The sequence below is a fragment of the Leptonotus elevatus genome, chromosome 21 (genome assembly GCF_054856555.1).
Source record: "Leptonotus elevatus isolate MCC_2025b chromosome 21, RoL_Lele_1.0, whole genome shotgun sequence".
Taxonomy (NCBI): Eukaryota; Metazoa; Chordata; class Actinopteri; order Syngnathiformes; family Syngnathidae; genus Leptonotus; species Leptonotus elevatus.
This window is the reverse complement of record NC_141259.1, coordinates 15,169,289-15,188,779: the sequence shown is the minus strand read 5'-3', so window position 1 is coordinate 15,188,779 and position 19,491 is coordinate 15,169,289. Positions and strand designations below refer to the sequence as shown.

The window sequence follows — 19,491 nt, the reverse complement described above, 5'->3', positions numbered from 1 at the left end:
CGTCGTCGGAAACCTTCGTGTTCGGTACAGGACATGTCGCCGAAATAAAAACGTCAGCGAGACAGAAGTATTTCATACATAGCTGTTCGTGAAGGCCAACTTGCCGGGGGGGAAAACGGTAGGTCGTTGCGGGGTTCGCGACAACTACGTGGTAAAGACTACAAATCCCAGAATGCTGCTTTAAGAGCCAGTAGGCGAGTTGTTGTCAGGCGATGGGGAGGGAGGGGCAGCGCCCGCCTTCCGCATCCCGCCTCCCGCCTCCCGCCTCCCGGCCAGGGCTGAAGCTCAGTTGGTGGCCGCCCCGCTCAGCTCTCGCTCGCTTCACTCGAGTCCACAACGACGCTCGCAGTCGGCGGAGACATGTAAAGATGGCAGAGCTACAAATGTTGCTCGACGAGGAGATCCCAGCCGGCAAGAGAGCGCTCGTCGAGAGTTACCAGAACCTGAGCCGAGTCGCGGACTACTGTGAAAGCAATTATGTGCAGGTAAGCTAAGCTAAAGCGGAGCTAACTCTGTCTGCTTTTGTGGCCAAAAAGCGGAGCTGTCGAACGCTTGTTGCTTGAACTTGGCCCCGGAAATGAGCATAAAGAAAGTGGCTGGCTGGGGGGGCCAAGTGAACACGCTGCTCACGGGCCGTCTAGTGCCCGACTGGCGATATTTGACGTGTTTACACGGAGGGTGTGTCTACTTTGCCAGTGTGTCGGACGGTTAATAAGAACCGCCGACGCGGGGAGGGAGGCCTGTTTTACAGCCGGTCAGTGAAGGCGTCTCGGCTGTTAACTTGCTTTTATTTCACAAAACAAGTCGCACCGTCGCACTTTGACGCGCCACACGGCCGATAAAAGCCTTTTTGGACGCTGTAATAATGGCCAGGCCCAGCGGACCACTTGAAAATCACCTCTTTCGTACCACAAAAACAGTGCTTGGTGCAGTGGGAGCGTTCAGCGGCCACAAGAAAACTCCAATGGCAGACTTGTTGATGTTGCTGTCTGCATTCATTTGATCTCCAACTCATCAACTCTTACTTTATGGTGTGGGTGGAGAATGCTCTCTTTCAAGGGGAGACAATTCATCAGCAGGCTTGAGGAATGTGTAGCCATTATTGTAGCCTGGTCAATAAAGCTTGGTGCCATTGATTATTTGTTTCTCTTCTCCCTCAGCCAACTTCTTGATAGCTTTCATCTGTGCTGGCTGCACATCTGCCCTTTCGTGCGACTCTTCCACTGTGTTGCTTTTTGGCGCAAGGGTGACACTGGGGCTTTGTTTTTAAAAATGTGACAGCTTTGTTGAGTGAGACAGTAGCTGCAAGAAAGGAAAAAAAGAGGAAGAAGAGGCACCATATCAGCCAGGGAGGGTGTGTCTATACCAGCTGCACTCCCCGCAGAATTGCCTGTAATTTTCTTTTCTTCCTAGGCCTCCTCGCTGTACGATTTGGCAACGAGAGGAGGCACTGCTGCAAGGAACATTTGTGTCAATTATAGGCCTTGCAGGCCAGTTTCAGATGAAGCTAAAGTGTCTTGTGGGCCACTTTTGACGTATTTGCGGGAAACTTGTTAGAATGCTACTAAAAAAATATATTGCTAGAAATGAGCATGAAAGGTTTTGTCCCCTAAAGGTCTTTTTTTTATGAATACAAAAAAATTATTCACTTCCTGGATTTCTTAAATCCATTTGACATGTAAACGACTACTGCAGTTGTGCCGCTCTTTGAATCAATTGACGTCACCTAACATCTTCTTTTCAACAGACATTCCACAAACTCAAAACTAGCAAATTAATTTCAAGCCATTTTCCCAATGGCGTGTAAGGGTCCCATTGGCAAAGAAAGATGGACAACTGGACTGTTGTGGTTTTCTTGGAAGACTTTTGGATTTTCATTCGAGCAGGCCCCATCGGTTCTTGCAACAAGAGCTTAGGTTAGGACAGCACTGGGCCCGAGGCTTCCTTCCTCATCGTTTTTCTCTACGTTGATGTTCTCATTGTCATCCTCTTCTTTGTCACTGTTTTCTTGGCTCATGTCGTCATCCTTCTACATTGGTTTGCTAAATACAACACTTAACGATAACAAATAAATAAACACTTAATTTTACACTGTTTTTCGTGATTTAGCACACTGTAATTGATAATGTCATAATGTAATTTATTTGCACATAGCTATAATAAAGCAAAGAAAAAACTAAACAGGTATGCTCTGTATTATGTAGTGTTATTCCTGGAAATTCTCAAGACAGGACATTGCTCACACTCTTAGTACATCTTTTTTTTTTTTTTTTTGGTTTTATCTCTTGAATGTGAACAAACAGGAAAGGCGAGGAGGACAAAAGGCGGCGATTAACATGCGGTTGGTTATGCTGGCTCAATTATTAGGACACTTCCTGAGGAAAGGCTGCAAGTCACTTAATGAGTTACTCGCTCTTGCTTGTCTTATTTGAGTGCCATCATGACACCCCGAGAGCGTGTAGAAGAAGAGGAGAAAGGTACGGCGTGGTAAGGCTTGCAGTGACAACAAGTCGCTTCAAGCTGAGGCCTGTCGCTCGCTGTGTGTGTGTTTGCGTGCATGTCGTTGTAGATTTGCAAAAGGCAAACAGCGGGGGCTTACGGAAAGTGCGCGCTTAGTCCGACACGTCACAAGCTGAGGAGCGTAGCAATTTGTCAAGAGTTGAGTCTTCGTCTTCAACTTAAATGAAGGTCACCAGTCCTGTATACAATCTGACAAGAAGTTAGTTTGAAGTTATCATTTATAACAAAATAAAGGAAAATGCGGCAGGCAGGCACATAGCTTTCTTACATACTTGAAGTCCGTTTCCAAATCGAGCTTGCCTCTTATTTGCGTCAAGGAAGCATTTTGTTTTGGAGCAAATGGAAAAATGTGTTGGCATTTCCTGGACATGAACCTGGGTCCATGCGGTGCACTGACGCGTGTCAGGTGAAAGCGTGTTGTAATCGGCACGCCATTGGTATTCCTAATGAGCTTCCCGAATCTCAGACGTTTACATCAATCCGTGATCAACGGCTGACCGACTGAGATTACAGTCGGCAGCAATCAGCGTTGGTGGATGCGTTTTTGTGAGACCGGCAACATCATACTGCCGCTTTGGACGCGCGTTTGACCTTTTGCGGATTTTATTTTCCCTTTGCGTCAAGATGTGGCCTTTGTCAAGAGCTGTTGAGTTTGAAAAACACCACCAAAATCTACTCTTTCCATTCCTGAATGTTTATTTTCTTGTGGCGCTTGTCCCTGACAGCCCAACTTAGATGGATTCCAGGCATTCCTGAGATTTATTTCCTTGTACTCTCTGGATGTGTGGGAAGACAAGTGTGTGAACGTGCGTGGGATTGCGTTGCTGTGGCGTCAGATGTTCCAACACGTCCGCATGCTGGTTGGAGTGCCAAAGTTGAATCTTGTGTGCGTTTCCGTACGCTGGCCTGCCTTAGCTGACGCGGGTGTGGGGACCAAAATGCACCCTGCCCTTTCTATATGAGTGATGTCACTGCGTCCGGAGTTCCGTTTCCTCTTTCTGTTCAGGCATTTGGGTGGAGACTTTGGGACCCAAGAGGAGGAAGTCTAAACTTTTCCTCCTCGCCGGCAGTCCAGAGATGAAGGTTTCCTTTGGAAGGCCGTCATCTTGACCACAGCTTTCTTTTTGTCACTCACGTTTGAGAATGGTGGTGGTGGGGGGGCATATCAATAAGCTTTCCAACAGAATTTCAAAAACACATCAAAACGCGCCTTAGCGCCCGTTCTCATTCTTTTGTTGACAAGAAATGGGAGGCCGTTGTTTAAAATTGCTTTGGGGAGAAGAAGACTCTCGTTTGAAGCGTTCCACAAGGCTTCAAGTAATTGATTTTGCCCTCGGTCCCGTTTGCACTTTATTGGCACATAAAACAAGAGAATCACACACCGCAAACTGTTGAAGCAAACGCAAGGTTTTTCCTGTGTACAAAATTCAGAGGCGGCCACCTCCACCTAATTTCCTCGCCACCTCCAGCCTGAGCCACTTGTAGCGCTCAACACAGCGCTGCAGCTGTGTTGAGCTCGGCAGCAGCACATTTTAACTGTAATTGCAGCGTTGCGCCATTATGGAGGCGCTATATCAACAGCAGTTCACCGGCAAGACCTGAAGCAACAACCAAAGAAGAAAAGCTTTCTTTTTTTTTTCTTTAAAAAAAATACTTGAATGTAGCAAAGAAGAAACAGATCATGGAGCAACCGTTGCATTTAGGGATGCACGATAATATCGGTGGCCGATAATTATCGACCAATTTGACGTTATACAGATAAACCAGAAAATAAAGAAATCCGCCGATACTAATAGACGTTTTGTAAGAGCGCCAGGCGTCACCCTTCCACACATTCCAGCGAATCAAATATTAACATAAACATTTTGAAATGAACATTTGCATTCAGCTGGCCGGCTACAATTGGTGTAATCGATACTTGTTACTAGGCAGATTATTAGCTAACTAGCATGGCTAACATCAGCCAGTTTCCGCTGTGTTACTTGACAAAGCGGAATCGCTATACGAGACTCACTTTTTGACAACGACCGGTCGTCAAATCCACTCCAATCAGTCAGAGATCCGTTGTTGAGCTGACCGAAGTGAACCCAATAAAGCAGTTTGTTTCTTCCTCATGTTCAAAAGCGGAACATTGGATTGGATGTTTGATTACGGCCGTGTGATTAACACGAGGTGAACTCTTTAACCTCAGTGTGACCCAGCAAATGTAAATCTCTGGAATCATCCTCCCTCTGACTTTTTTTTTTTTTTTTTACACCACTTGTTCCAGTCTCAAAATAGACAGCTGGAGATTGTTAAAATACGTGCAGTATGCGTCATCTTGTAGTTTGTGCAAAACTAATTCTTTTTTGTTGTGAGTGTTGAATCAGTTAAGCAAAGAAGTTATGGGGGAAACAAACATTGCTTGGGTGGATGAGCTTTTATTACGCACAGTACAACGTTTTCCCTTTTTAAAGCTCAATGAGCGTTTTTACATGTGGAGCAATATTTTTGAGGACAGCCATTGATGAGCATGCTTGTCTACTGTACGACTGAGGAGGCGTTGACCCATTTGCCAAGTGTAGCTGGAAGAGAATAAACATTGTCTGAGCGTGAAATGTAGGCCAGCGCTAGTGCACTGACAAGCGGGATTTAAGAGACTCAATCTGCTTTCTTCAACGGAGGTACAGTGAAAGCCCGTTTATCACGGCCAAGGATACGCGGCTCTAGCATCCAGCGACACCCGCAATTCACCCAAATCTGGGATACAACTTGCCATTCATTCAACATTGGTCATCAAATCCACATTCCTATTAACATATTGATTGAAAGAAGTGCTGTAAATGTCATGAGAATAAACGGTGGCATTCAATTAGAATGGATTAAAGAGCGTTTGTTCTCTCGTTGTTAGATGAGGCCTCTTAATAATTAAATGGCTGACTTGAGCTCGGCCGTTGTGTTGGTGCGACCTGTCCTGGCTTGACGTCTTCCTATCCGTCCATTCCGTCCGCGCTCTGGCACACTTATCTCGTTGAAGCCAGTCAAGACTATCGGGTCACACATTGTCACTACTTGCTCAATCTTTCTGTCATCCAGTAAACACTTCAACTGAGAATAATATGCAGTCTTCTGCTCGTTATTGTTACTATAATATCACAAGCATTAAAGATGAAAAGACCGGGCAGGGGTTCATTCAGAGCCTTTCACACTGCTCCCCACATATTTGCAGATTTATTGTCCGTTAGTGCCTGTTTCTGTGCTCTGGTCAAAGCCATGTCTAATGCCAAAATATTGCTTTTGTGCCGTTTTGTGGCATCTTGCTGGAAAGGAAGTGTGCAGAAGTGAAGGGGGAGGAGCTTGGTTTTGTCTGGCCTTAGTCTTGTTTAATGGGGGAAAAAGTGCGTTACAAGCATCTAGAGTAGGGGTGCGGTTTCAGATTTTGGTGTGGTGTATGCCGAGATACGTTTCTGTCCCAAGATGACGGCCCCGTGGTTTCAAAGGTCTCGGCCTATGGTCTCTGCAGCAGGCGGCCGCGGCCCGGAGCCCTGGGGGTCGGGGAGGCGGCCGGCGGTCTGTCGGTGGCGACGGAACGGTGTGCCGGTGGCTCCCGGTGGCGGCGTCTCGGGCCGAGAGGCCCTACCGTTGTGCCCCGCGGGGCCTCCGCCCAGCTCGCCGCCGCCGCCTCGTTTCAGCCTCCACTTTCCCCACGTCCACTCAACCTGGTCCAGGCCGGGCCGCGCCGCGTGCCCCCGCCGGTGCCAGCGCGGCCTGGTCCGGCCGCCTCGGAACCCTACACACAGCCATCGGGTACGTAACTCTCTCCAGGCTGCGATCAAAGCTGAGCCCTGTGTTGTTGTGTGCCCGCTAAAATGGCCCGTGTGCAGAAGAAGTGCCATAAACTATGGCGCATTTTGCGTTGCATGCGAGCGGAAATAACCGGTGTTGTTGAACGGCTGCGGTTATTTCATCCTGATGTTTAAAAACCACGGTTAATCATAAAACCCGTTAATTGCTGCACCCATAATCTGGAGTCAATTAAACGTTTTGGGAGATGGCGTGTCAATTGTCAGCAGAGAGGAACACTGTGTACTGTATCATTTGCCCACCCGTGCTCCAGTCAATCATCAGCGGTCCCAGTTGGGCTGCCGTGTGAAGTATGACATCATCATCCCCCCTCGAGAGTTTGGCTTCTCGGGAATGAGCGCATCCTGTAAATGCCCACCCGGATCTGCTTTGAACTCCTGATTGATTCTCTCTGCCTTTTGTGTGCCCCGCAGGCCCCGGACAAGAGGAAAGCTCTGGAGGAGACCAAAGCCTACACCACACAGTCCCTGGCCAGCGTGGCCTACCAGATCAATGCCTTAGCCAACAACGTGCTGCAGCTGCTGGACATCCAGGCCTCGCAGCTGCGACGCATGGAATCCTCCATCAACCACATCTCTCAGGTCATATAAACACACACAGCGGACATCAGCGTGCGCCCACACTACACACTGGACTTCATGGTTCCCTTTTCTCTCTGCTCTGTACCTGGCGATTTGATTCGTAGCACGATTCATCGGTCACGATTCGATTCGATACCGATTCATCCCGATACAAATCTATAAATTGATTAAATTGATAACTAAAATTTAGAAAATACTAATCACTCAACTTGTACATGCGCACTGTAAGATTTGTATGAAAATGTATTTATTTATCTGAAAATTCAGGCTTATAACTGAGCCACTGCATTTAACAAACAGGTTGCAGTCTGTTTCACGTTTGAACAGCACTGAAATAGAATATTAAGGCTTTATGTTCCATTAATATAACATTCTTCCATGCTTAATGTGTGAATCCTAACCCTAAATAAGACGTTTTGTTGAATATTTCCATTAAAAATTGATGTTTAAAAATCGATTCAGCCGCATATTGAATCGATTCGAGAATTGCGTGGTGTAATATCGCGATATATTCCTGAATCGATTTTTTTTTAAACACCCCAATTAGATATAGTATCTTGCAATGAGACCGTCTCACTTTCATCTCTTTCTGTAGAGCTCAGTGCTGCCTGTCATGTTGTGGCACAATGTGGTACTGCAACTGGTACTGTTGAAGTTTCGATGAGATAATCCCTTAAGCATTGAAAAGATGATTCCCAATGGAAGGGTCTTGGCTGTATGGTTTGTGAGCGAGCGCTCTCACTGGCCGTGTGTTGCGTGAACGACTTGAGAGACGCACAGTCACACCAGGCAATGTTTGCAACCACGCCCCCACGCATTATTGGTGCTCAATCTCGTTGGTGAGGGAGGCGCGACTCAACTGAACTCAACTGCAGCACAAGCCTGGAAAGAAACCCGTTGGAGCTTCGGCGTCGATCTGTGGTCAAGTTTGATCCTACTCGGAGGAGCCTTCTCTGGACTTGAGCTTGTTTCTTTTAAAGCACTCCTGACAGTGCAGCAAATTAATCCCAGTGGAGAAGAAGTTGGACACACGCTAGCTCGGAAGGGTAATCCGTCGACATTTGAGCGTTTAATCCTCCTCACAAGGTGTGCGGGACCTTAGTTAAGGATTCAGGGGCAAACTGCAGCTCACTATTGATTTTGCAAATGAAAAATGTTGAGGTAGGCAAAACTGTTCATTGTTGGCGACGGCGTGGCACCCATCTAGGAAAAGGGGATTTTTCTCCGTGAGTGATAATGACAGAATTCAGGAATATGTGCTGCTCCAAATTAGAATCATTCTGCCTTGGCGGAGGTCTGCGCTCCACCCACCTTGAGCCATAATTAAGTCCTTTGAGCTTGAAGGTGTATCGCACACCTCACCAGGTGGCAGAAAGTCCGCTGCAGGGCACCGCTCGTAAACAAACCAATACATGTCATGTGACCAAGGCGGCACCATTGAGAATACTGGAAATGTCTGCAGTGATGTCTCATTTCAATGAAGTGTGTGAAGTGTCAGTCCAGTTGATGTTATGTGAGGTCAATGACTTTGAAGGGAGACAAAAGTTGATAGAAAAATCCATGTGGTGGAAATTCCGATGTCGTTAACGTGATCATTTAGGGACCAACTAATTTGTATACTGGAATCCAATTGTTTACTGCCGCCAACGTTTATATCTGTACTGTATTCAAGTACGTTTTCCAACGGGTGCCTTTTGCTCCGGAAGAAGCTTTGAGCGGCCTGTCATTTCCCCAAATTATGAAAAGGTCTTTTGCATGCAAACATAAGTTTCTTGTCCTGCCTCCATGCTTTCCCCACGTTAACTATCTTATGTTTTCCCTCTGACCGAGCCCTGATGACAGTGCCAGGAATTCTTTCCCCATACGCCCAAGGTCACTTTTTCAATCTAATGGCGGCAAAAGTGGAAGCTGGCTAACGACTAAGACAAGCGCTAACAAATAAAAAAGCTCATTTGCCTAGAGTCAATCTCTCAGTGAATAGTTTTCAAGCCCACACCAAGGTCTCAGGGCTTGTTTGTTACCATGGCAACATGCCTGGTCAGGCTGGAGGAAGAATAAGAAACACCGCTAAAGAGGAGTTCCCTTGTTAGCAGCATTTTAGCAAGAGAAAGGAAACGGCTGTTTGGAAACGTTTGCTTCAAACGCTTCCCCGTCTTGTTGCGCAAGCTGCAGTGGCGATGCAATGCAAGGTGGAGTGTTGGGTGGTAAAAAAAAACCCACAAACTAAACAAAAAAAACCCCACTGGCGCTGTGTGTGAAGTGGCTGCCAACACCGAGAGCTTTGTGTGCGTGCAGCGGAAGCCAACGCCTCACACTGACAACCTCGCTGTGACACCGCCACGTGTCCACGCGTGTCCATCATGCAGCTCCCAAACTCATTCTAATTCTATTCGCAACGGTATCAGCATCGGCCGATACTGCAAAACTGGATATCGCAATCGTATCGGGGGCCAAAAAAACGGTATCGGGACAACACAAATTTGGACCAAATTGGCCATACTCAAATGCATCCTGCCTATTTACGACACAAGTCGTACCGGTAGTGGTTGTCGTGAGTGAATACAACCACCGCAGAAGAGAGCTTTTGTTGGCAAAAACAAACATGAGCGACGATGACCCGCGCGTCCGTTTCAAGACGCACACGACGTGAATGCGGAGCAGCAACAAGTGAGTCCGTCTCAGGATGTTGAGAAAAAGCAGAACATTCCTTCGAGGATTTCAACTAAGTGTCACCTTCACCTGCTCTCCAAAGCAGAGGATTTGCTTATTGTGTCCTCGTAATCCTGCCGGACGTGCTCGCCAAAGAAACGAGAGCCTGCAGCACATTTTCTCACTTCAGAACGTGCGGATCTGACCTTGTTCTGGAATAGTGGGTCATGTTTTTACAGAGGAAAGCCAATCATTTACACTCGTCGGCTTGCTGCGCGCATGACGTCGCTATGTAGGCCGTGTTTGTCTTGCAGTAGATTGAGACACCTGCACTGGACTTTGGAGCCAAGCGTGTCCTTCCCACAGGTGAGGGGGACCTCAAGGCCACTATCACCGGCACGTCAATGCAATGACGACAAGATGATGAATGAAATGCACGCCACAGACGTGAAACATGCAGCTTTTGACCTCCAACTTGTAACTGTGGCCCGATTTGCAGCATTTGTCTGACCAAGCGGGAGAAAAATGCTGACATGATCCGGGGCCGCCGCGCAGGAATTTCAAATCGGATTGCTTTTCTTCAGACACTGCCAGTGCTAATATCTATATACACTATTACTTTGACCCGGCCTGGGCACGTTCAATCGGACAAAAAAAAAAATCTACACAAGAGAATCGCTAATAGGGGAAGAATTTAGATAATAAACACAATAGATACAATTTTGTTGAACAAGTATTAGGAATTGAGTTTGTAAATGGGAGTGAATGCTTCCACCGCTCGGTGCAAGTCTGGAGGCATTTTTGCTCCTTCATTTTCCAAACCCTGTGTGTGCGCGTGCGTGCGTGCGTACTCGTACGTTGTCAAGTTGGGTTGGTACGAGCTTTGGACATTGTACCGGTGGTGCCGCTGGACTGTCGTTTTCTGGCTGCTACCGGTGTGTGCGCATCCATCCATCCATCAGCGCTGTGACCCATTTTCCAACCCCTTTCCCAACTCATCCGCGCTCCCCTTCAACTCAACACTGTCATTAATGTTGGGGGCAAATATCCCAACTGGGGATGGACACATTTTGGAGATCACTTGGACACATTTGTAACCCTTTTGTCACCCAACTGGCAAATATTGCAAAAATTCTCAATTCCACATTTTTTCAATTTGGATTTGCATTTTTCCTCTCATTTTTTGATGGATTCAAACCCTTACAACTTGAAAGTTTTCATCTTATTTATATCACTTTCCCCCCCCAAATGACCACATTTTCATCATCAAATTCAGAGCTATTTGACTATTTTTCGACCCATTCAAATGATTTGATGGTCAAGTCTTTGATTCTCCACCTCATGATGACTTGAACAACATCTTACTTTCACTTGCATGTTTCATAGCTGTAATGGCGGCTACTGTCGTTGACGCCATCTGGCCAAAGCAGTTTGCTGGTTGAATGTAGCAATCCAAGTGACAAAAACATAACATTTACCACTGAAAACTGCTGACGGAAATGTCGCCAAATGGAGTGAGATTAAAGCGAGCGCTTCATCTTTGATCATCTCCTCCCCCTCCTCGCGTTGACACGTTGGTCTTTCTGATGATGTCGTCCACAGACGGTGGACATCCACAAAGAGAAGGTGGCCCGACGGGAGATCGGCATCCTGACGACCAACAAGAACACGGCGAGGACCCACAAGATCATCGCGCCGGCCAACATGGAGCGGCCGGTGCGCTACATCAGGAAGCCCATCGACTACGCTGTGCTGGACGATGTCGGACACGGAATCAAGGTGACAGCTCGCCACTTTCGTTATCGCCACAGCTGGCCCGTAATGCCCTTCAAATATCATGTTAGATGTCAGATGTATTTTGCATTATTGATCAAAGCGCTCGACTGGCTCGCACCCGGTGCTCCGTGGACTCTCTCCGCTGCTGCGACATTTCGCCATCACCATCTCATGTGGTGGCCCTGAGCTCAATATTTACTCGTTCCTTTCTTGCCGTGGTGTACGTTTAACTTCCCTTGAGCCACCGTTTTTGACATGCCCTCTTTCTGTCTCTCTCCTCTAACCCGCCCACACTAAGTGGATGAAAGCAAAGGTAAGTCTTGTGTCACGTGAGCCATTTTGCTGTCGTGTTTTTTTGAATAGTGTCCCTTTCACATGGGAAATATCGCACACTATGACAATTGTTGTCCCCATTAACCTCTTAGCACCGCCGTGCCCTTAAATGTGTACATGTTGTCATTCATTCATGTTGTGTGTTATTGTTCTTAGATGTCAAGTCGTTTAATGAGCAATTTTCTCGCCTCTCCGAACTTTGCACACAGTAGAGTAGAACGCAACCACAAAGCATGCAGTACCTCCGCCAAGGCCAAACAAACACGTTGGAGTATGAAGACCTTCATATCTTTTAATAATAATAATAATAATAATAATAATAATACTGCATCAGATCTATATAGTGTGTTTCTAGACACCTTATTCATGCGCTCACACTCTGGTGGCGGTCAGCTACTTAACTCGTTCACTGCCAGCCATTTTAGAAAATTTCAAAAATATTCAATACCCACACGATATATTCAATGATATATTAACCAAATCTGCCAAATGACAGAATAGACCCTCGACAGTAGAAAAATGTAGGTTGCACAAAATATGACCATTACTCCCATGGATTCTTCCAGTGTGAGTGGCACTGGAGACAAATGTGTCTGAAGTGCCTTGCCCAAGGACACGACGACGCATGACTCAGGGAAAGCGTGGATCGAACAGCCAACTCTCCGCTGACCGGCTCGACCGGCCTTTTCACACACACTAAATAATACTGAAAGTGTCATTGACTTCGTCTGTGTTGCAGTCTTCTCATTTCTATCATACCAATAAGGAGCTTTTTATTTGACACAAGGAGGGACTTGATTTGGACATTGTGTTTATTACCACATTGAGTTCTTATTCACGCCACTTCATTCTGAGAACTTCCTTGGTGGAGGTAATAACGATCTGCTTGTATGATCAGAAACCTGGTTGAAGCACGCCAACAGCAGCTGTCTCGAGCGCACCCGCCGCTTACCGCTCAACAAATTTGCCTACTCTCAACATGTCGTCTTTTTTTCTTTCTTTCCCGTCCTCGTCCCAACCGCAGCAGCACGGAAACAATCAGTCGGTCCGAGCGGGAACGCTATCGCGGACCAACCCGCCCACGCAGAAGCCACCCAGCCCGCCCATGTCGGGCCGCGGCACGCTCGGGTAAGTCGCCGTCTAACACAGACATCGTCCTATCCATATTTTGCCCAGGACGGGTGAAAAGGAAAGCCACGATGTTAGTTTGTTTCGTTTTGTTGAAAGTTGTGAAAAGATGCTTTCGTGACATCTGCCCTCTCGTTCACACACTTCTCCAAATAAGAGGAGGCGCTTTTTGTCATTCCCAGTTGATGTCAAATGTAAGAGAAGGAATAACCTTTGTATATTTAAGCACCGAACTGTTCAACCAAAGCGCCTCATAATGAAAGCCTGCTAGCTTAACGCCAACGATGTGCTCGTGGAAATTAGCATTGATATTGATGTTGTGGCACCTGTAAAAGTTGAAACCTCAGTGGTTTGCTTTAATGTGTTTTCTTAGATGTGTATGAAGTGCACGGACGGACGACGCTCCCCTGAACACACCACCAGCTGTCGTCGTTATGATTAGCGGCCACCACTGACATTTGTTTGTGTGTCTTCTTTAGACGCAACGCATCTTACAAAACTTTGGAGCCGGTGAAGCCCCCGACGGTGCCCAACGACTACATGACCAGCCCGGCGCGTCTGGGCGGCCAGCACAGCCCCGGACGCACGGCCTCGCTCAACCAGAGGCAGCGCACGCACAGGTTTGATGCAAGCAATGCTTGTGTAAATGGTGACTTGGAAATAATCTGCCGAGTCCATTTCATATGGTTGAAACCGCTGATTGGCAAATTTGATTCCCTGCAGTGATATGCAAAAGAATCACACGATCAAATGTTGATAACTGCATAATGTTGTGGCTTGCAATCTTATGTATACACAAATATTAGAGGTTTTCCCTCACGTCCTCATTTGGCTCGTGGATAAGCTTTAACCTATCCCAGCTGACAGCTTGGCTGTTCGGCGACTGATTAATAAAAGGGTTATTGCAACAATGCAAATCCACTATGTATTTTCATGTACTTGTACTAGCAGCACAAACACAATAACAAGGCTAACAACAAGGCTTTAAGATTGTCATGCTTAGGAATGATACGCCCAACACAAAAACTGGGGTATTTTGTAGATATAACAATAAATATGCGGCCACAATTTTATGTCACTATATCAGCAGCGCCCTCCTTAAATGGCACATTTGAAGAGATGGATCGATTTAAGGAGGGCAGAGGATTGATTTAGTGTAACACTGTATCTTCGCCAAGACCAGAGTGTATGTGGATCACTCCAAACTACGCAACTGAGATCATTAGCATCTTGACATGTGTCAAGAGTCCATCGTAAACAGAGAGAATCCGGTAACTTTTCAAAATAAAATATTTTAAAGCCTCGGCTTATCAAATACTGGAAGCATTGTAAGTTTTTTCAAATTCTTTCAACTGTGCGGCCCGGTCCAAAGTGGCCCACGGCCCGGTACAGGTCCGCGGCCCGGTGGTTGGGGACCACTGATCTAGATCACAAGACTAAACTGTTTGCTTCAACCGCACACACACACACACACACACACAATTATGTTTTCAAATTTGTGAATAGCATAATTATGTTTGAACATTCAAAGAACGGGGAGAAAAAAGTTAATGCGTGTGTGTGTGTGTCCCAGTGGCAGCAGCGGGGGCAGCAGCAGCCGTGAGAACAGCGGCGGCAGCAGCGGCATCGGCATATCCATGGCAGTGCCGACACCTTCCATTCCCAACTTTGGAGCAGGTGAGGCAACACTCGTTTACACCTGCTGGTCCTGGTTGACAGTCTAAGATGGCAGGAAGGAAGGGCCACCTTTGAACCACGCTAACTGCTTGGCTGACACAAATTGGGAAAAGGTCCCATTTCCGGCAATGTTTTAATCAAGTGCACATTTTGACAAGTCCATATGCTTCACTGCGTGCTTGCAACTTGGAAGGTTTCAAGCTTGTGATGATGTTTTTTGAGTCGCGGCGCCAAGCCGCATCACTGTGGCTCGTTTTCAATTTCTCGGCTATGCTGGTGCGGGAAGCGTTACCATGGAAACAGCCTATCACAAAGCAACCAAATGAAAGGCCAGTATTTTGTCATGTTGAAATCTCGAGGGGGGAAAAAAAAAGTGAACTGATGAATTTTCATCATGTAAAAAGAGAATGTAAAGAAATAAACTAGTTGGTGTAAAATTAATACAAACACGACAGTTTTCTTTCAAGGGGGCGTGGCCTAGTGGGTGACATCATTAGGTTAGCTTTCTCCTTGTAAGTAAATAGATTTTGCATTTGCATTGCTGACATGCGAGGCCAATACAATTCAAATTGAGTGCAGCAGCAGCGGCGGCCAATCAGAAGCATGCTTACCAGTCACACAAAGCAAAATGTAACAACTCACAAATTGACAAATTCTCCACAGTCCCGTTCATTGACACCCCCCCCCCCCCCCCCCCAATAAGTGAAAGCCCAGGGCATCGAGGTCGTCATGCATGGGTGACCGTGTTGGTGGATCATCGAGTGAATCTTGCTGCTGCTGGTTGACTTCACTTTCTGTCTGAAACATGAAACCGATTCCTTGTTAGCTTCGATGCCAGTTGAACAGGTCCATCGTGGACGCATCATTTTCTTGAGATGACAAAAATAGGACAAGGATTGGCTTTTCCGAGCCGCATGATTGTAGCGGTAATAGTAAAGGGTGGCCGTCTTATTCTTTTTCCTCTGACCTTTTCTGCTAGCTTGCTTGTGATTGGTCCATCTGATTGTTAACCGTGTTGGGTCTGTGTCTGTCTCTTTCATCTTCCCGGGCATTTTTCCTTTCCCCACCTCCCGCCAGCGGTGGCTCCTGGGCCCGGCCTGGGCCCCGCCCCCATGTCGCAGTTCGGCACCATCTCGCGGCAGATTTCGCGCCACAATCCCGCCAACTCGTCCGTCTCCATGGTGTCGGCCACCGGCACCTACCGCCGGGCGCCGTCCGTCACCTCGCCGTTCTCCTTGCAGCAGCAGCAGCCTCATGTTAATGGAGGCACGCCCGCTTACAGCCTCAACTCAAGTAAGACCACCCCACCTCCCATCCAAAAAAAAAACAACAACCACCCACCCCCGCCCCGTAGTAAGACAGTGTAGTGCGGACTTGTCTGACATTTAAGGCCGAGATGTGTTTTTTGTTTTTTTTTCCCCGGACAAATATTGACTGAAATGATGACCCGACTATCATGTTAGCGTAGCCGAGTGCAAAATATTCAATGTGCATCTGAAGTAGAAAAATGAAATCTATTATTGTGACCCACCTCAGTTTCCAGACATATGAAACGGTGAGGGACGTTCCCAAAAAGAAGTGACCTTTTGAGCTGCTGAAATATTCCAAGTTGACCTTTTGATTAGAGATGGACGTGAGTGACGCTTGCTGAAGGTGGGGCGGGCGGCCGTTTCTTTTCCACTTTGGGTGACTGATTGTCTTTATTTTTTTATTCTCTTTCTGCGTGTGCGTACTGCCCGTTCAGTGTGCGTGCCCCCCCCTCCTCCTCCCCCCATGCCCCAGCTGACGCCACAGATCCCCCTGACTGGCTTTGTGGCCAGGATGCAGGAGAGCAGTAAGTGTGAAGATTGATTCGTCGTCCTCATCATCCTCATCCTCATCCTCGTCTGTGTTCCCAGCATGCATTACACCATTCCCTCAAGTGCCATGTAGTTCCCCTCCAGCACCGTTTGCAACTTCCACGCTTGCCAACATTCTTGTGTCAAATGGCAGAAGTCACAATTTGGCAAAGTTCAGACTTGTTCCAAAATCCATACTATTGCTCAGTCCACATGTGGGCGTGTCACTTTTTCTTTTTCTTTTTTCCCTGCAAATGATTGACCAAGCTAAAGCATTGAAAATGGCTTGCTGTCTTTAATGATGACGCAATGTTGCCGTTTTTGGGCTCTCCTGAAAAGTGACCATTTTGACATAAGCTGGACTGGGCCAGGAAGATGTTACCTGTCAAAACAAGAATTCGGGCCAAAACATTAGGTATACCTAATACAGTACACTGAGATGCAGATGAAGAGCTGCATTCAAATCATAGCAAAACAAATTTGAGGGGTTCTAGCACTCCTCAAGGTGAAATGTTCCTCGGCTCACTTCAACAAAGTTCCCTGACACCGCAATGCCACCAAAGAATGACTTTTGATTTGATTTGATGTGATTTTGACCAATTGGCAAAAAAAAAGTCATTCATCATTAACAAATAAGGGTATTGGTTTTTTTAATGCAAATGGTTGAATTTGCATGGAAGTCCATACATTTCAACTTATTTTTTGGAACTGAATTTAAAGTTTAAAAACAAAACATTTCCAGTCCAATCTAATAGCTTGATAAGACTTTTTTTCGTTTTTGTTTTTGTCCTTGCATGGTAGCTGCATGATTAGTCGGTAGCGTTTTGTTCCCATGCAATGAAAAGCATGCATGCCCCGCCCACTTGAGTTTTTCTTTGTGAAAAAGGACAAATGTGCCGAAGCGTGCTTGTTTTTCCCTCCAATTTGCATGTGTGACTTGTGCATGCGCGTGGTGGCGATGTCGAATGTCGCTTGCACGTGACTGACGACGTGCCGTTGGTTGTCCCTTCAGTCTCCGACACCCCGACTCCGCCCCCGCCGCCACCCCCGGACGACATGGCCATGTTTGACGAGTCCCCCCCGCCGCCGCCGCCGCCGCCCCCCCCTCCTCCCCCGGTGGACTACGAGGAGGAGGACGCCTCGGTGGTGCACTACAACGACCCCTACGCTGACGGAGACCCCCACTGGGCCCCCAAGAACTACGTTGAGAAAGGTTGGTGGAAGGAAACGTAACTTTGAGACGAGGACATTTTCGTCTCATCGATCGCAACCAATTTGCTCATCGATGCCCAAATGGGCCCGATGAACGCTCACGTGTGTTGTGAGCGACCACTTTCTTGATTCGGGGCCACACATTTGAGAAAAAGTCATTTTGTTGTTGTTGCAACTACTAGACAAGATTATGCCCTGGCCCCGACGCACGGAAGCTCCTCCCCTCGCTCCGATGTCATTCTTGACAACATGAAATTTGCGACGCTCGCTCCAAAGCGTCACGCACGACTGGCAGCCAAAAGAATTGTCAAGGATGTCATTTCATGCGATTTGACGCAAATTGGCACAAGTGTTTTAGTCGTCGTAACGCGTATGCACGAAATAGTTGAAAGCCTGCAAGATGGCGCAAATGAAAAGATGTCGTAAAAGAGCGAGAAGTGCGCTGACGGCAGTTTTGGTCCCGCAGTGGTTGCCATCTACGACTACGGCAAGGACAAGGACGACGAGCTGTCCTTCATGGAGGGCGCCATCATCTACGTGGTGAAAAAGAACGACGACGGCTGGTACGAGGGCGTCAGCGGCGGCCTCACCGGACTTTTCCCCGGCAACTACGTGGAGAGCATCATACACTACGCCGACTGAGCGCAATTGCAAGTAAGATGACAAACTATACAATGAGTCAAACCCCGTTTATCGCAGGGTTACGTTCCGAAACCATCCGTGCTACACAGGACGACCATTTGCGTAATTTTTTGCTTGCTTATTGTTTTCCCAATCAAGTTTCCACACACAAACGGAGAGTAGCGAGCCATCCGATGAGCATCCAATCATTTCTTCTTCTTCTTCTTCTTCTCTCGGTCGAACAAAGCACGATGACCAATCCACTTGAATGCCTCTAGTTGTTATTTACGCGGCATCTCGTCCAAAGCAATTGTGATGTGGAAACTGCAATCCGTTTGCTGTACTTGGCTTTTTCTTCTTGGACGCGCGACAACAACAGTTGAAGGATGTGCAAAGATAACCCATGAATTGAAAGCGAAGCTTTGATGCAAAGTTTTGTTTTGTTCCGTTGGCAGAAATGATTCTGTGCTGTAAATCGAGTTCAACTCAAAACTTCAAAAGAAGAAAAAAAAAGCATGCCAACTTTCACAATATTACCCTTCAGTTTATTATTGCCATTACGTTGTCAATGTTTTCACCTTTTTTATTCCCATTTCTATTACGGTTGAATCACTCAAAATTCTGATTTTCATTGGGTGCTTCCACGCATTAGTATCCTGAAATGCAAAAAAGAAAAATCCTTTCTTGCAAGTTGTCATTTGGCTCGATGTGGTTTTATGTTTGACGACTGTGAAATGTTGAAATTGAAACGTTCCGCCAACCAGGATGAGATGAATTGCTAACGAGGCATCTGCTTCATGGCAGGCTCACAAAATACACAAACGTGATCAACCAGGATATCACAAAATGATACGTTTGGGTCTTTCACTTGACGTTGACAATTGTTGCATTTGTGAACTCCGGCGTATCTCGAACACGCCATCAAGAAACATATCTTGAATTGTAGCACGTTCGCTCGTCGTCTTTTGGCTACGCGCAAGTTGCTCGCTTTCAAAAGTCATCTCCTTCCAAAAAATCTTCGTTTGTTTTGACCAATCACAGACGAGCAACGTCACACCTTTTTCTTTTCTTTTTTTATGACTCATTCAAGTACGCTCGGTTTTGCAGAAAACTACTCGAACCAGGTGTGGAAACGGACGATGATTGATTCTGAACATGCCAAGCCAACATTCCGGCTTCAACTTCTTTTCAATTTTTTTTCGATTAAAAAAAAAAAAAAAGTTTAAAAAGACCAACTTTGTCTTACTTCTTGACGAGCAACCACGTTGAGTCCAACCAATTTTCACTCAGGTGCTTGCTCCGACTTCTTAGTT

The 19,491-nt window shown here is 46.7% G+C and overlaps 1 protein-coding gene across 7 annotated transcripts; it reads left to right on the top strand.

Annotated features, from left to right (window-relative positions):
- The first annotated feature begins 236 nt into the window (after positions 1–236).
- On the top strand, positions 237–19,461 carry abi1a (abl-interactor 1a). Of its 7 annotated transcripts, none has more exons than XM_086065632.1 (12): positions 237–485; positions 6,777–6,944; positions 11,196–11,372; positions 11,668–11,682; positions 12,727–12,830; positions 13,310–13,450; positions 14,404–14,507; positions 15,585–15,800; positions 16,252–16,341; positions 17,358–17,558; positions 18,024–18,211; positions 19,286–19,461. In XM_086065632.1, the coding sequence occupies exons 1-11, from the start codon at positions 369–371 to the stop codon at positions 18,197–18,199; spliced, it is 1,509 nt and encodes a 502-aa protein (XP_085921758.1). In that variant the 5' UTR covers positions 237–368; the 3' UTR covers positions 18,200–18,211; positions 19,286–19,461. The 7 variants fall into 7 exon arrangements, with proteins under 7 accessions (XP_085921758.1, XP_085921757.1, XP_085921756.1 ...); XM_086065631.1 differs by having other exon boundaries at positions 18,338–19,461; XM_086065630.1 differs by having other exon boundaries at positions 238–485; positions 18,024–19,461.
- The last annotated feature ends 30 nt before the right edge of the window (positions 19,462–19,491 follow it).

Excerpts from the sequence above, each read along its gene's own strand:
- abi1a (XM_086065632.1), top strand. The coding sequence starts at position 369 with ATGGCAGAGCTACAAATGTTGCTCGACGAGGAGATCCCAGCCGGCAAG. Across the intron at positions 486-6,776 it reads GTGAAAGCAATTATGTGCAG|GCCCCGGACAAGAGGAAAGC; the intron begins GTAAGCTAAGCT and ends TGTGCCCCGCAG. Across the intron at positions 6,945-11,195 it reads CCATCAACCACATCTCTCAG|ACGGTGGACATCCACAAAGA; the intron begins GTCATATAAACA and ends TGTCGTCCACAG.